The sequence below is a fragment of the Lagopus leucura genome, unplaced genomic scaffold (genome assembly GCF_019238085.1).
Source record: "Lagopus leucura isolate 7727_CA_CO unplaced genomic scaffold, USGS_WTPT01 Super-Scaffold_100012, whole genome shotgun sequence".
NCBI lineage: Eukaryota > Metazoa > Chordata > Aves > Galliformes > Phasianidae > Lagopus > Lagopus leucura.
The window spans coordinates 3,991,033-4,007,241 of record NW_024962267.1 but is presented as its reverse complement, the minus strand read 5'-3'; the positions used below and the strand labels follow the sequence as shown (position 1 = coordinate 4,007,241).

Genomic DNA, 16,209 nt, shown 5'->3' with positions numbered 1-16,209 from the left:
ACACAGATCAGAGGGGAGAACTTGATTTTTCAGTTATTTGCATTTGGCTCTAGTGTTCACTTTTTGGGGGGCCAACTTTTATGTAAGGCTACAAGATCAAGTGGCAGAAGTGCTAGAAGTTCCTGTTTTTCTCAATTCCTGCTACTTTTGTATCTTTCTTTTCCCTACATTTTCATGCTCTTGTGTTCTTTTTGTTACAACAAGCAGTTTAAGGACATGGTGTAGGGCACTGCAGTTTCCAGTATTGAAAGGATGAAGAAATATTATAGATTAATTGGCCTCTTTAGAAGAGTGTAAAACTGTGATGTAACTTTTTTATCTTGGCCAAACTTATTTTAAGATGGATGACACATTATCCAAAGCAGCAACAGATTAGCATCTGACAGAGGTCAGTTTAGTAGAGCTTGCCATCTAGTGGATCAGTGGTTGTGTATGCAGAGAATGAAAATCAATGACTCTGCTACGTTATATTCAAAAATGTACTTGTCTAATAGTGTCTTGCAGATGTTTAGTGGAGCTGGGTGGAATTTTGAATAAAATACTGCTGAAAATTGAAATTTGAATTGCAAGCATTTTCGTAGATGTTATCGATTTTTCTGACAGGTCTATTAATACCTACTGCTTGACTTAATTGGTGCTGGACAAACTATGGACTTGGTGTTTTTTGTAGTTCATAGATTTTAAATAGCATACCAGCTGAGCGAGCAAAAGACTAGAGAGTCCTGACTGGTAATGTTGGTGACTTAAAGACAATGGAGAAGACGGATGTATAGTAACTGCAGTCTTGGCTTAATGCTTCATGTTTTTAATTGTTTGATTTGTGCCATAGTCTTTGTTTTGATTGTAACTGGAATTTCTCATTTTGGTTCCTCTCTACTCGTAGCTGCATTAATAGAATTATTTTCATTTATTTTATTGACTAAGACTTGACTATTCCTGTGTGGTAATGCTCTTCATTATTGCCTACTAGTCTTACAGAGATCAAAGGTGTTGGTCATACCGTAATACAGTGCACAAATCTGTACATAAGAATTCCATCAAGTATTTGTGGGGAAAAAAGAACCCCAAAGACTCTTCCTACACACAAATCCAGTCCTCCTGTCAAAACTTAAAGCCCTCTCTAAGTGTGATTATAATTAAGCTTGTATTGGATTTTGAAATGGCCAACCTCTGAAAATACACTTGTTATTTTACCAGAAAACCCAGCCTACGTGAGATGGTAAGAGAAGTTGTTATAAGCAACAAATAATTGGTTTGGATACAGCAAAGCAAAATTTGATTGAAGAAAACGTTCTTGGTGCTGATTGTATTTTTTTAAACTCTTCCACAATGATGGTCACACTGGGAGGTTTTAGCAAGCAACTATATGATATTCAGGAGTAATCTGTATTTACACTTTTAAAAGATTTTCCAATTAATCTTATTACGAAGTACAAGGTTATAGCTGGATTCTTGCTTGGTTATAGATTTTTGTTGTTTATAGCATTTCATGGTCAACAACCTATCACTGAGTAACTTGCTAGATGATTTTTATGTCAGTTCAGTTTGGGTTGGAAGGTTCCATGGGTCAAAACCTTGCTCTGTGTTCGGTTTGTCTGATGTTATTTATCTAAGGATATCTGGCTCTCATAGCACATCACGTGACCACTTCACAGTTATGTATCAGAAATGATAATCTTTTCTTATTTGCTGCAGTAATCTCATGACTGATTTATGCCACTGTTAACAGATTAAAAAAGTTAATGAGAAACTCCTGTTATGATCAAATGTAATGCAGATTCTTTCTTCATACAGTTAATTCCTTTGCTTTTCATTATACAATGACTGCACTTTAGCCTTCTAATACTACACAGTACATTTCATGTGGAAAATCATGAGTAACACTTGTAATATCTTACGAAAAAATGAGAGGTCCTGCTTCTGTTCTCAAAAAAAAAAAAAAAAAAAAAAAATGCAACCATAAAAGTAATTCAATCTTTTGCCAAACTGAAAGTTGTGTTTTAGTACCATAACATAGGTCTGTATTCAGTGGTATTGTTAGCTTGAAAAATCTATTTTATTAACATAAAAAAGAATAAGAAAAATATACATTGTAATTGAACATTTCTTTTAATCTGTAAGTAAGTATGGCAGATAACAAAACATAAGATAATTCTTTAAGTTCTTATGAACAGTTAGAAACAGAAAATAATTTTCTGAAATAGGAAAAGATGAAAGTTCTCTGTATTAGAAAATATTTGGCAATATCTGTTAGTCTTTCAATAAAATATCCATGTATACTTGTAATACATATTTACAGTATCATGTCTTCTACATGTAGTCAATAGTGTGCACATAATTAGTGAATGTTCTATTTTAATATCTTATTTGCACCAGCATTTTTCAGTTTCATTAACGTTGGATAAAAACACCACTTTTTCTATGCTCAGTACTGCAAGTCAACTACATCCAAAATAATTACTTTTTCAGACATCTTTAATACTGTCAGTGTTAGGTTTTGGAATGTCTGCAGTTTTTACGGGAATCCCAACTTGGAATGTAAGCCGTACAATCTTGTCCTGTAGAAAATGTTCAAATATACAGAAAAATCCTGGTAAAAAATTAGAATTTCAAGTTCCATTTTGAAAATATAACTTCGTTATTTCTTGTGCTGGTGCCACATCTTGTAATTACAGGTTAAAAAGAAACCTTTATAAAAGAAAAGGCGATGGAAGGCCACTCTGAGAAGCAGTTGTAGGAGTGTATTTTTTCCAAAGAAAAATGCTCTCTGAAGTTGCACATAATTGTACTTAACGCCTGAACTCACCTTGTGTTAGTTAAATCTTGAGTATCTCAAGATCTTTTTAATCAGTTTAGAACAGAAGCTGATAGTCTGTAGTATGTTCAGTCTGTTTTAAATTGCACACACTGAGGTGGAGCAAGATTTAGGAACTCAGAATTACTGCATCTCTTAGGGACCTTCCAAAGTTCAAAACAGTCAGAAGCCCATGCTTCATGCAAATGAGCTATCACTGGTTATCTGCTTGTGACTGTAATTTCTAGAATGGAAGTATCATTACTCTTGATCAGTATATGGAGCAAAATGGGAATTCAAGGGCATATTAATTTTTGTAGCTTAACTTCAAACAGCATAGGGAACTCTGCATCCAAGTCAATGTTGTAGTAAAAGAAGTAAGAGATATTAAGGATTTTTTTTCTTTTCTTCCCAATATAGTGTACGGTTAAGAGTTTATTCTAGATCAGTCCTTGGACAAGGCTCTGCCTGGCACACCTTTTATTAGATGACTTAGTGCTGTGCAAACATTAAATGAGCTCATTTTCAAAGGTAGATGAGACGCAGCAACAGCATAATACATAATAACTTAAAATAACCTGTTTTGAATTGCATACATTAACTCATGTTTTGAAAGTGTTAACAGAACATCTCTCACAAAGACTGTGAATCTATCAATCAGCTGTAAAATGCTTACTGATTTCATCAGAAAAGCAGACCAGTTTTAGCAGAATATAAGGAGATGACGAGAAAGAAGGTAACGTAGCTTAGTACACTCCAGAAGAGTGATGAGATGCATAAAGCAATCATCCTAACAGTTGAGCACTATTTTCAGGTAAAACTAGTGCGCTCCTTTTTCTTTCATAACGCTGCTATCAGTAGTGGTTGGACTTTATGCTGACATTAGATTAGGAAAAGCAGTCAACTGTGTAGAATGTGAAAAACCTATGCTTGACAAACAAGTGAAAAAACTGTGCAATCCACTGTACATTATGGGACTGGATAAGTGCTCATACAATAGGATGGTATTTCCTTCTTGCATTTCTGAATGCTGTAGGAAGGCATTTAAAAGTATGCGTTTTCTTAAATGAAACCAATGCTGAAAGGGTCTCAGACACCCACACACATAAGTGAAAACGGAACTTGTAGTTATTGAGTACCAAATAGTAGAGCAGGTAAATTTTTTCTAATAATTGCTATGCTAGTTTTCTGTACTGCACTCAAACAGTTAAATAGTAAAAAATAAAATAACAGGTAATGAGATGCTGATATAGATGCAAATTTATGTAGTTATTTACAAAAATGATTAAAGAAAATGATCTGCTGTCTGAAACTGTCTGTATCTAGTTCTTTGAAACAGGTATTGCAGTTTCCAAGGTGACTTTTATAGAGGTTATAATACAAAGGCTCATAACTCTGGAAATGTGCAATCAAAATAATATACTGTAATTCTTCTATAGTAGTAAAAAAACATAAGCACATTTTATATCTGTGAAAGAACTGAATGAGCATAACACATTAATACTCTGATTACTAGAAGAGCTATAAAAGTAAAGTGCCAGTAGAGACTTGAATTGCATTATTTAACACTTAAATTTCAAATAAGAGAAGTCATAGAGTTTATATGTAGTTATATGTATACTAAAGAATGTCTTCGTTTTGGTGATGATGATGGTTGTGGCACCAGAACATAAATACTACAACTAGCTTTCAGTTAGTTGGTAATATTTCAGTCAGATCAGCAAAGCTCAATTGTTTTTTGGCAGAAAACACTTCTTGGTTCAAGCTCCTTTCTTCTGAGTCTGCTACCAGTCTGTTCTGTTTTCTAACTTACTAATTTCCAGTCTAATGCCAAGGAACTGTGCAATCAAATCAAGAGAGTAAATCACAGCCTTCTGGGATAGAAGGAAGTCCTGGTTTAAGCGATACGTTTTTTTTTCTAAGCGTGCCTATATGCCTTTCAAAATCAGACTCTTGGATCTTTTACGATTTCAACAATATGTTATCTATACGATATATTTGGTGAAGCTGATTTAAAAAAAAAAAGTCAACAGATACATTCAGATTTAAAAAATAGAAATAAAAATTGAGCTGGCTTTAAATGCAGAACATTTCATGAAGATATCAGGCAAGCTGTTAATTTCTTTGAATTCAAAATTTTAGATTAAAAGATTTTATAGTGCATCTCAGCCAAGTGCTGAGTAACCTCAATGCAGATCTTAGCAGTTGGTGAGGGGTTTAATCAATGTGATAGATCACAACTTCAGAAAAGTGAACATTAGCAAAAAAGTTACGTGCTAATGGCTAAATTCTGTTTTCTGGTATATTTCACAATATTTCTCTCATACCTTAAAAATCTATCAAAATTGAATTTAGTTTCAGTAACTCTTCATGACTCTTAGACATGTTAATTTAAGAAGTGATGTGGAAAACGTTTTCCCAATATGTGATGCTATCCATGCTCTCAGTTTTTTGAGAGAGGACTGACTATGAACCAATACAGTGTATTTGGGACACGTAGTATATCCATATAACTAAACTGGAAGGAACAGGTTTTTTGTGGTATAGCAGTACTGTTATTGTATATATTTTCTTTACATAGTTGATCGTTGCCCTGCTTCATCAAGTTTGAAGTGTCGTTTTCTGGCTGCTTCACTGTTGAACCCCACATCAGATTTGTCTGCGTTGCTGCCATCTGTCATTGTGGATTCTGCTTCCATGCCTTCAGGAGCCCCACCATTGGGCCGCTGAACTTTAGCATTCTCTTCTGGTGGGCGCTTCCACTGGGGCCTGCTTGCCATCCACAAAATAAGTGCACCGAATATGACAATCAGGAGACCAAGACTGTTGACAAAAATCCCCTCTGGTGGGGATGTACTGTACACAGTACTATTCCTTTGGAAGGAGAAAAAAAAGACAATTGTTTTAAAGACAATTCGAGTCTAAACCAGTAGTCTCCTAATAGGTAAGAGGCCTTTTTAAAACAAAGTGCTATCTCAATACCAGATTGTCACTATTCTGCACAAAGAGAATTACAGTATGCAATGAATAAACTTAATAAACAAGTGAAAAATGAATGCTTACAGTGCAAATAAAAGTTTCTCTGTGATTCCCATGAGAGCTGATGCAATCACTGCTACAAAGATGAGGAGCCCTGAATAAACATGTATTGGCATGAGAGCTGCTCGGAGAGGTACTGGAGCAAATGGGAGTAGGAAGATAGCAAAACCTAAGAAAAGCTAAACACAAAACAAATTCATAGTTAAAGCTATATGGGAAACAAGCTGTACTTCTGAAGCAAAATTGAAATCATAAAATTCAGTTTTGATATACTTTAAGATATTAAGAGGAATTGATATTTTTATTTTTTAATGTATTCTTACAAAACCAAAGCAATCATTCTGGATCATCATCTGGAAAGCAGACATAAAAGTATTTTAAAAATAATTCCACCTCATACCAGTATCTAAACATACTGCTAATGCTAAAATTGCTACCAATCTGAGTACTGTAAAGGTAACTTTTCAGTTTCAGTAATGTAAATAAGATACTAAATGGGTGACTACATTTTCAGAGTCCCTTCAATTTTAAGTCCTTTTCTCCCCTTCTGTTCAGATTTGTATGTAAACGAAGATCAGAATGGAGTTTAACATTTTGTCTTGAGTGGCCTATAGATTTCATCCTTTTAGGGCTTTAAGTAAGTTAAACTACACTCCTCTAGAAGGGCAGAGGTCTGTTGGCATTTAAAATGAGGATGTGTGTGGGGAGTGTCGGGTTGTTCAAGGGCCACAGGTCCTCCCATCAGTCTTAATTCTGTGGTGGAAGAGAACACCACCATGTCATATGGGTTCAGCCACAGGCGCTCAAGTTACTTTTCCAGATTTTCTTCTGTTGTTGTTTCTTTTTTTTTTTTTTTTTTTGAATTAAAAAAAAAAAGTATGAAGTATATGATTATCAGTGCTGCAATATGCCTTCTTTTTTTTCCTAGGTGTTAAAACAGTATTATTTCAGCACTATTCCTTGTACCTCCTGTACCTCCTTGCCTGAGCAGTAAAGGATAGAAATCCAGAACCCAAATCCCTTAGCTAAGTACGTTCTGTGCTTGATAACCAGGTCATTATGATTTTTTTTCTTTTCATTTGGCTAAGAAGTTAAGCATCATTTCTTAAAGGAACAAAATAAATGCTGTATTCAAAATTTAGTTTCTTTTTTAATTACAACAATTTTTCAATGGTAATTTTAGAGTTTTGCTAGATTAATTTTTATTTAAAGAAGTCTGTGCTATACTTTTATTATTTAAAGTAAATAAAAATAAATAAATGTAAAGTAAATAACACTTCCAATAAGGGCTGTGCTAGGTAAGACAAATGTTTCTTCCATTTTTCTTAATATTCATTTTAAAGTCTGAACCTGACCACACAGAGCTACCTCTCTTAAATAAGCTTACTTGTTTGAGCTTTCATTTACTAAAAACAATGCAACTTAAGCAAAAAGCAGCTTCAACTTTAAAAAGATGCAATTTCAGCTAAATCATGTAGGTTATCATTACAAATACTTTCTCGGTATGTATTCAATAAAGATGTTAATAAGGAAGACAAGGAAAAGCAATTGTTTACTGCTTTTCCTCCTCCGTTAAGATTTAAAAGACTCTAACACAAATTGCCTTCACTTCTGAAATACAATTTCATGGAATGAAGTTTAAAAAAAACCCTGGAAGTTAAAAGTGCAGATTCTTGGTGTGCACGGTTTTAAAACTGAATAAAAAGCATTGAGATAACTCTGGTCTTGATCTCCCAGTTTAGTAGAATTGCTTTGGACTGTAAAGCTGACTTATTAAATGCCCCATATGTAGGATTTCCCTCCTGGTTGATTGTTTTTTATTTCTAAAGTGTAATTAATACAATAGAGAGACTTCAGAATTTTATGTGCTAAAACATCACACCTGTGTATGTGTGCTACATACCGGGGCATCCCTACTCTCCTTCTGTATCAAATGCAAAACATAACAAGTTAGCTCAATTTAGATAAGATAAATCTAATTTTCTGGCAATAGGAACAGTTAAAAACATGCACATGGACACTTATCAATGCCATTTTTCCTGTTGTAATAAATGAGATCTGCTGTGCTCCATGCTGCACTTGTTCTGGTTATAGACAAGTCCTGAGGCCAAGAAATGAAAAGTTAAAATTATCCTAACTAGAAAAAGAAAAAAAAAGTTACTTTGTTTGAGAATTCCTCAGTAAAAGTTCTGTGCTTAAATATGCTGCCAACAAATTGAATCACCATAAATAAAACCAGTGAGTAAACAAAATATGTTTTAAAATACATTTTTCTTTGAAGTCAGGGAGCCAGTAATTGCTCATTTACATAATGATTTGTCAAATCACAGAATATAAAATAGAGTGCATTCTAGAATACAAGTCTTATTATTTAGAGCCTATTGTACTTGAATTACTCAACGCATTCATTAATTTTACAACTGATTTATAAACACAATTAAATTCTGACCTGAAGAGAATACAATATAACAGCAGTCAGCCCAATCCAGCTGTGCAGGCTGTACATGTTGGGGATCCTCCTGGCATTGTGGTAGTCAAACACAGCTACCATAGAAACAATTGCAAGAATCATAGCTATGGTATTTAATCCGGCATGTATGAACTTCATTAGAAGTTTGCTGCACTTCCAGGTCCATGGCAACCTGTACACAATAATGGCTGAAAAAGAAGAGAAAGATTTTATTCCTTATAGTGTAACTTCTCTAAGATTTTAATAATTATGTATCATTCATATAGTTCTTCTGTAAGAGCGAGCCAAACTTTTTATCTTTAAGAAGATTATGAAAGATTATTAGAACTACACAAATGATTATTAAAAAGCTTTTTCTCTTACGCAGACTAACATTCCAAATACACAACTGAGGCCTTTAATTATTGCCTTTAGAAAATGTATTCCTCTATTTTTGAAAAATCCAAGTGTGTTTCAAAAAAATAACAGTAAACAACTTGGTGTTGTTTTTTCCTTGTTTCTTAAATTGATGTAACAGAAAGTCTGCATAGGGTTTTGATTTTTTAACTGCTAGTCACATTGGAGGAACGAGGCCCAATTCTTATATTCAGGAGATAACAAACTGAGACATGCAGTATTTTTTTAAAATATTTATTCTCTTTGCAAATTTGGGTAATGCTACTTACATCCAACCTAAACAACTGTATGATTCTGTGGGTTGAAGGGCACTGGCATATGCTACCCAGAGTACTTGTGGATGTCCTATTCCTGAGGGTGTTCAAAGCCAGACTGAATGAGGCCCTGGACAGATTGAAGTAGTGGCTGGCAACCCTGCTTGTGGCACCTGGAACTAGGTGATCTTTAAAGCCCCTTCCAACCAACCTAAGCCATTCTATGATTCTGTGATATGTATATAGCTGTGTTGTTACATTAATATTGGTAGGAGTACTTTAAATGGAAAAAGACTACTCAGCATCAGAGAATTGTAGTCCAACTGAAGAAACAAAAAGATTTGGCAGCTACAGCTCCTGAAGCACTGTTAGATCAATGCACATTTTTTGCCTGTGTTTGCATATGTGACACTAACATACCGTATTTTGACCAGGGTGAACAAAACAACAATTTCCAGTGATCTGACTCCAAATGGCCCATAAGAATAGTAAAAGCACAGAGACCTTCTTGCCAAGCTCTTTCTTCAGGGTCCTTGCTGCTCCTTTCCTGCCACTACTGACCTCCTGCCTGTTGTGTAAGCACGCAGACTAGACCAGATCACTGAAGCCCCACGTATTTCTCAATACAAGTCTGTACAATTTCTGAATGCGTGAGAGCACATAAGTACATTATGATAACAGGGGACAAATACTTATGATCATGCCTGGTCCTTGACCAGTAAAGGCTGTTCTTCCCATCCATAATGCCTTGAGTGGGCAAAAATGATGATCTCCATTCATCTGATTAATTAAATCCTTACTTAAGATTTCTTCTTATAAAATGACATCCAAATACTATATAATTAGCAATACTAAAGGAAATGAATAAGAATATATTTCAGATTTTAGAATAAGTTCTCTCTTCAAACACTCACTAGAAAATAATATGTATTACCTGGTAAGTGCAAAGATTAGGTATTTACTTAAGTAATTCTCATGTACCTTCCTCATTGCTTCTCTGTAACTCTAGCTTTTTATGCAAAAAAAGGAAAAAAAGGAAAAAAAGAAAAGGATATTAATTCTGTACATTACAACAAATAATAATAAAAAATGACAAATTGATTTTAAAGTTCTATTTAGATATACATATTTTGACTTGGATGTATGACAGGAAACACAGCACTCCATTAAATAGTTCACACAGAAAACACTGTTCACAAATGGAATTTCCAGTCCACAAGTAGATTTTAAATCAATATTTGCTTTCACATGCTGTGTGAAAATATAATATTGGAATGAAAGCTCCCTTAGAATATTTAAATACATACAGCATTTAGGTAGTTCTCAGCTTTCTACTTTTAAAAAGTGGAAATAGCACAGCATAAAAAAATTAGGAAGATAGCCTTGTTTTAAGACAGTCTGGCAGAACTTATGACTGGCAGTACTGTATGACATAATTTGATTTCCGTGATTCAGCTTGAGCTTAAGACCACCTCCAACAGTTCCACAAAATGTATGTGATAATCTTATATCTTGTAAATATTGAAATAATTGCCTGCATCAGGCAATTAACCTAGTATTAACGATTATGATTTCTAATCTTGTACAAGTGGTCCCAACCAGGCTTCAACATTCTGTGAGGATATTGTATCCCAGAAGTCTTCCTTTCTCGCTTTTCATAAATTACGGCCCAGAGTATTGTCAATAGCTTATTTCAAGTGGAATGGAGTACTGGACTCTATGTATTTTGAAGTCAAATTGACCTGAACAGATCTTGGTCTCAGTTTACAGCTTTGGTTCTCAAAGGATTGTGTCCATGCTAAATTTTTTTCTTTGGTGTATAAGATTCCATAGTAATTTGGTTTAACTTCCAAAAGCACTATCAAACTTCACAGTGTCACCCATGTAATCTTAGATCTCTTATGGACTGTGAAATTTTTTTTTGTCTGTTTCCCTCTTGGAAACAGTATGACAGAAAAGCAAGGAATACAGACTAATGGCTTGGAGACCTGTTAGCAATACCACACATTAAAATGTTGCACGCTGTAGCCCAGGGTGAATACATGATAGTACATTTTGCTGTGATTCCCTCTCAGTAAGGGCAGTGAGTAAAGTTATACATCCTAACTTGAGCAGATCTGACTGTTTACTGTTGCCAAAAGACAAGGTCCCATTTCCCCAGCACCATTTCCACTTCCTCTCTGACTGCATGCTTCTCACAACCCACTTGGTCACAACTGGTGACCAAATACTAGCCTCTCTAGTGGGAATTTAATAGGTTAGTGATGAACTGAAAATCATTTATTCTGTATTACATCACAATGGCTCTCATAATTAGTCCTTTGAGAGGGGACCAAACTGTTATCATTTGCAGGCCAAACATGAAGCAGCATGCAGCTGTTGCTTTGGAGCCCTGATATCTATGAAAAACCTTTACATGTGAAAAAGAAAGCAAAATTCTTAATTTACTAATTTACTCCATTCTATCACACTATACTATTTCTTCAAGCCCTTCTTAAAATCATTTTGTTCACATTTTTCCTATCTTAATCTTTAAAATAGTCATGGTACAAATATGCACACAGATTTTTACTACCTGTATTATCACCGCTTTGGAAAACCATCTGGACAATTACTGTGCACTGACAGGGTTTTATCAGATATAATTTACATACAGGTACCTATCTATAAATAGTTAATACTCACATTGTTGTGCCTACAGCTTTTTGATAAGATACATATTTTGTCAGGGCGTGTCTGATTCCCCATATGCATGTAATTACAGTCACCTCTTCTACCTCCCACAGACCAGCAGTACAGTTCTATCCTTTGTACAGGCTTTAATGAACTGAAGAAACAGGTGATTTGGTTACTATTTCAAATCTTGCACACAAGTTTAACCGAAGTATTTATTCAGCTATTCCTTTCTACTTTTAGCTACTTAAGGGCTTCTTTTTCTTGCATGTGTGCAAAGACGTGTTATCCCTCAGCCTCATCCAAATTACTTTGAATTAAGTGGCAGATTTTTCCATCAGTCTCCAGCTTTGCTTTTCGTGTTACCTAATTGGATTTCCTACTCCAAATAATGCTCTTCTATCAGTGAATTCCTGGTTTGATTTGTTTGTTTGTTTGAGCCATGATAAACTTTCCTTTATGTTACAAATACCTACACAAGGCTTGTGGCAACTAATTAATTCTGAAACAGGGGTAAGCTGAGTTTCACAGAAAATAAAAGAGCAGGGGAAAATTCTGCAGAAAACCTCCCCCTATTGTCTGCAAATAAACAAACAAACAAATAAGATTTAAAAAAAATCTGTTTATAAAAAGAAAAAGCTCAGTAGTTGATCACAAGAAGTTGTATTTAGTGGAGTCAACAGGTGTTTCTCGTTGCTTATTTATAACCAGAAGTTACACTTTACGTGACCTAAGCAATATTATATAAGCCAGCTTCAGAATGTTGTTTATTGCTCAAAACTTCTTTGTAACTTGAAGCCATGAAGCTCAGAACATACCTCGCTGCCACTGAAAATATTAAGTTTGTGGTGTGTGCTCAAATGACCAAGTTCCCTGCCTAGCCAGAGCTCAGCAGCCACCCGCCCTGCTCCTTCCAGCCCTGGCAGGGCTCCTGCTGCAGAGCGAGCGGCCGTACGCGCGATCCAAACAACGCGCTTGCTGGAATGAATGTCCAGATGTGCTGGACACATTTCCTGGCTGGATGAGTGCAAAATGTCGTTCAGCAGTGAAGCAAATGTAAATAAGGTTGCTAACAATGAAATTCTAAGTTAATTCCTCCTGTTACACAGAAAAAAATACTTAAGATTTCCAGAGGTTCTTCATTACTTAAGAAGAGTAAAATCATCTCCTTGCTCCTTCTCTCCAGAGAAGTCAGTGGTGAAGCTGTGAAGGAATTTCCACCATTCTCTGCAACTTTCATCTGCCTTTCTTTGATAATTGGTGCTGTTTCTTCACATGTTCTCTTATCAGTGAAGCTAGCCAGAATGAATGACTTTATCAGAAAACATCGTTGGAAGCTGTTACCTCTGCCAAATTTCCCCATTAGTTTTCATGCAATTAGTGTAAATACTAACTCAAATTTCAGGATTAGTACTTCTGGGGCATTACCATTATCTGCTTTTTAAACTTCACTGAGAACACCGCCAGTTTTCTTTCCTCACTTCAAACCATTAATCAGTGGCATTGTGTGCAAGTCAGTCAATTTCTTGAATTTAGCTGTTCTACTAAAAGCAAAAGCATGTCGTTCAAACTGCAACATTCCCGTCGGCCTCAAAGAACAACCCTTGCCCTTAAGACCTAACATGTGAAGGGCGTGTGATGGAAAACAGACAGTGAGCACATAGCACATGTAGTGGGAAACGCTGTCAGTCCAAGGCTGAACGCTGCGCAATCAAAAGTTCATACACTTTATAAAAATGTCCCCCGGCCTCATCATAACCATTTTATGTTACTCAGGCAACAGCATTAAGTACGAATTGTAAATATATATTTTGCAAAAGAATGTATACAGCTTCTGGGCTGACGAAATGCATTGCAGCGGTGTACCTGGTGCTGCATTTCCTCTGGCACAAGCCCTGCTCCTGGGTCTGGCTGCGCTGGTGCTGAACTGAGACGGGGGAGCGAGCCAGAAGGGACGGAGCCAAACGAGTGAAAGTTTCCTAGGGCAGCACTGCTGGCGTTTCGATTCCCAGCTCGCATAAATTCAGGCTGACTAGGAAAACACACCTCGCAAGACTTTCTCAAAGTGCAAGGAAACCCTAGGCCAGGTTAAACAAGTGCTTGAAGGGAGGAAAAAAAACACGAAAAAGAAGCCAAATCAACCCAAACCACCGCTACAAGCTCGCGACAAGGGACTCTTTGTCCCGTCGCGGTGCGAGCGCCGCTCTCCCGAACGGCAGCGCCGCGCAGCGCCCCGGCCCCGGTCCCGCCGCTCCCGTCCCGCGCAGCGCCCCGGCCCCGCGCGGCCCCAGCTCCGCCGCCGCCCCGCCGGGCCCTCACGCACCGATGCCCTGGATGAAGACGAAGCCCGTGACGATGAGGACGGGATGCCAGTTGAACTCCGCTGAGCCCCCGTCCCAGCCGAGCCCTTCGCGGTAGCTGAAGACCCAGACGAGGGAGAAAACGACGGAAACGAAGCCGACCAGCAGCGCCGAGCCCAGCAGCGCCAGGAAGAGCCCGTAGTCCTCCATGTTCCGAGCCCCGCGCATCGCCGCCAGCTCCGAGCGGGAGGGGCAAGGCTGACGCCCTCCTTCGGCCCCGTGCCCGGGCGGCGCCGCCCCTCGCCGCTTGTTGCGAGCCGGCCGTTGCCACGCTGTTATTTACAAGTATTTTGTACAGCCTTGCGCAGTCCTTCGCGCTCAAGTGGACCTGTCCGCGGGGCTCCGCCCGCTCCTTGGTGCCCGGGGCGTTGAGCACGTGGCTGTGGTTGTGAGCCGGGGCGCCGATGGGAGCCTCCAGCGCCGCTGCAGAGATAACGCAGCGCGGCCGTAAGCACCGAGAGATAAACCAGAAGTACTGCTGGATGAGAAGACGCAGCACGGAAAGTGCAGCCGCTGAGCGTGCTTAAAGACATGGGTGCACTGTTCTCGGAGCATGGTTTTTGTCATGGTCATCCCCTTCAACTCATGTTGGATTCCTCGATTGCTGTACAACAGCTATTAACCCGGTTTCTTACATAGATGCTGGGCTAAGTTTGTAGGAATGTTTGGGCATCATTCTATTAAAACCTGCCAAATTTTGGCAGCTTAGTCACATCTGAGACCTACTTGTAGAAGAGTTCAGGAACAGTTGTTCTACATTCTCTATTCTTAAATAGTTTTCAAAGAGTTCTATCATTTAACATAAACATCTCTCCTGTTTCTGAATGAAAATGTCAATGTGTGAGCTTCCAGGATGGAACATACTGTGTATTTACCGTGATCGAGTTTCTTACACAAAGCCCATAATCTTCATCGAAGTTTGTGCTGCCTTTTGGTCACCATAAATTGCTGCATTTTTCACCAGATGGGCAGCGATGTATGATTGTCGATTTAGAAGACTATTGCAAGTCACAACAGCTTCAAAATAATAGTCACTGGGAAGAACAGCAAATTTTTGAAAGCTACAGAGGTGATATTGTGGATGGTACCTGCAGTATTTAATAAGCAGTATTCTAGGTAAGTTTAAATGCCTTGCTCTGGAAAGAACTCTTTTAAATAATCCAAACAGAAGCAAGCATGAAATTCCTTACTAAGGAAGACTAAGTATGTCATAAAAATGTCAGAAATGGTGATGGGGCTTATATAATCATCAACTGCACACCTCCCATAAAAATGTTCTGCTGTATTCCAATCTGGGAAAGTTTCTGCTTTTGCTGTCACCACTTCTGTCTGAAATATTATTTCAAGATTGCACAATACTTCTGAAGATGAGCAAAACAGTTACTCTGCCTTTTTGAAATCAGCTTTTGAGTAGCCTCAGTGTTCCAGCTTCCCTCTATCTACACTGGCCACAGATGATTCATGACCATCTGGAAACTGCACTTCTCCTTACTAAGTATCTTAGTCTCTTCAGTTTGCTTTCATGTAGCAACTTTTATTAATAAATATCCTGACTTACGACTTCCTAGTAATTGCTATATGAAATAATTTGCAGACATCAGAAGAGGGATGGAAAGGAGATGAGGAGTATCATGAAAAACAGCTCTGTGCCATTTTTCCCCAAGCACTCAACTTCTTGTACCTGACAAGCAGTTGTCCTCCTTGTAACCTTACTTTTCAGTTAGGCTATAGTGTTTTCTTTTTCACGGTAGTTTCCATTTGTCATCACTGACTGAGGTGACGGATTTCTAATGAAAGGAATTTAGTTAGAAATAATTAACCCATACACACTCAGAATAGAAATTTCTGCCTCAGCATCATTTCCGATAGATTTTGTACTAGTTTCTACTCTTCTATCTCCCTGTTATTTATGTAGTAGCATAATGGACAGGTGCTTTTTCCCTAGACATTAAATGAAATTGAAGGTAGGGTGGAAGTAGAGCATTGCTGCTATTCTTTATTTCTACTGTTGTTTCATTACCTTCTTACATCTCCTTTCTGCCTTTTTTTTTTTTTTTTTTTGTATTTTCTTTCCACAATTTTATTTTACTTTTTATTTTGCATTACAGTTTATATATAATCTTGCAAATGCTGTTTTTATATATAATTTTACAGCCCTTCCCTATTGCATCAGCTGCAAAAATGAACACTTCAGTAGTAAAGGTTACCAGGAAAAGAAATAGC

General features: G+C 37.3%; 1 protein-coding gene across 1 annotated transcript; it reads right to left on the bottom strand.

Annotated features, from left to right (window-relative positions):
* Positions 1-2,425: 2,425 nt before the first annotated feature.
* On the bottom strand, positions 2,426-14,193 carry LOC122182005 (plasma membrane ascorbate-dependent reductase CYBRD1). The gene is made up of 4 exons (XM_042874974.1): positions 13,950-14,193; positions 8,283-8,491; positions 5,858-6,012; positions 2,426-5,668 (listed from the first exon to the last, which is right to left on the bottom strand). Exons 1-4 carry the CDS (start codon positions 14,152-14,154, stop codon positions 5,368-5,370), a joined length of 870 nt encoding a protein of 289 aa, XP_042730908.1. The 5' UTR covers positions 14,155-14,193; the 3' UTR covers positions 2,426-5,367.
* Positions 14,194-16,209: the final 2,016 nt, after the last annotated feature.

Coding starts and splice junctions, on each gene's coding strand:
- LOC122182005 (XM_042874974.1), bottom strand. CDS start 14,154: ATGCGCGGGGCTCGGAACATGGAGGACTACGGGCTCTTCCTGGCGCTG. Junction 8,492..13,949: donor CGTCTTCATCCAGGGCATCG/GTGCGTGAGGGC, acceptor CTTCTTTTTCAG/CCATTATTGTGTACAGGTTG. Junction 5,669..5,857: donor GAGAAACTTTTATTTGCACT/GTAAGCATTCAT, acceptor CTCCTTCCAAAG/GAATAGTACTGTGTACAGTA.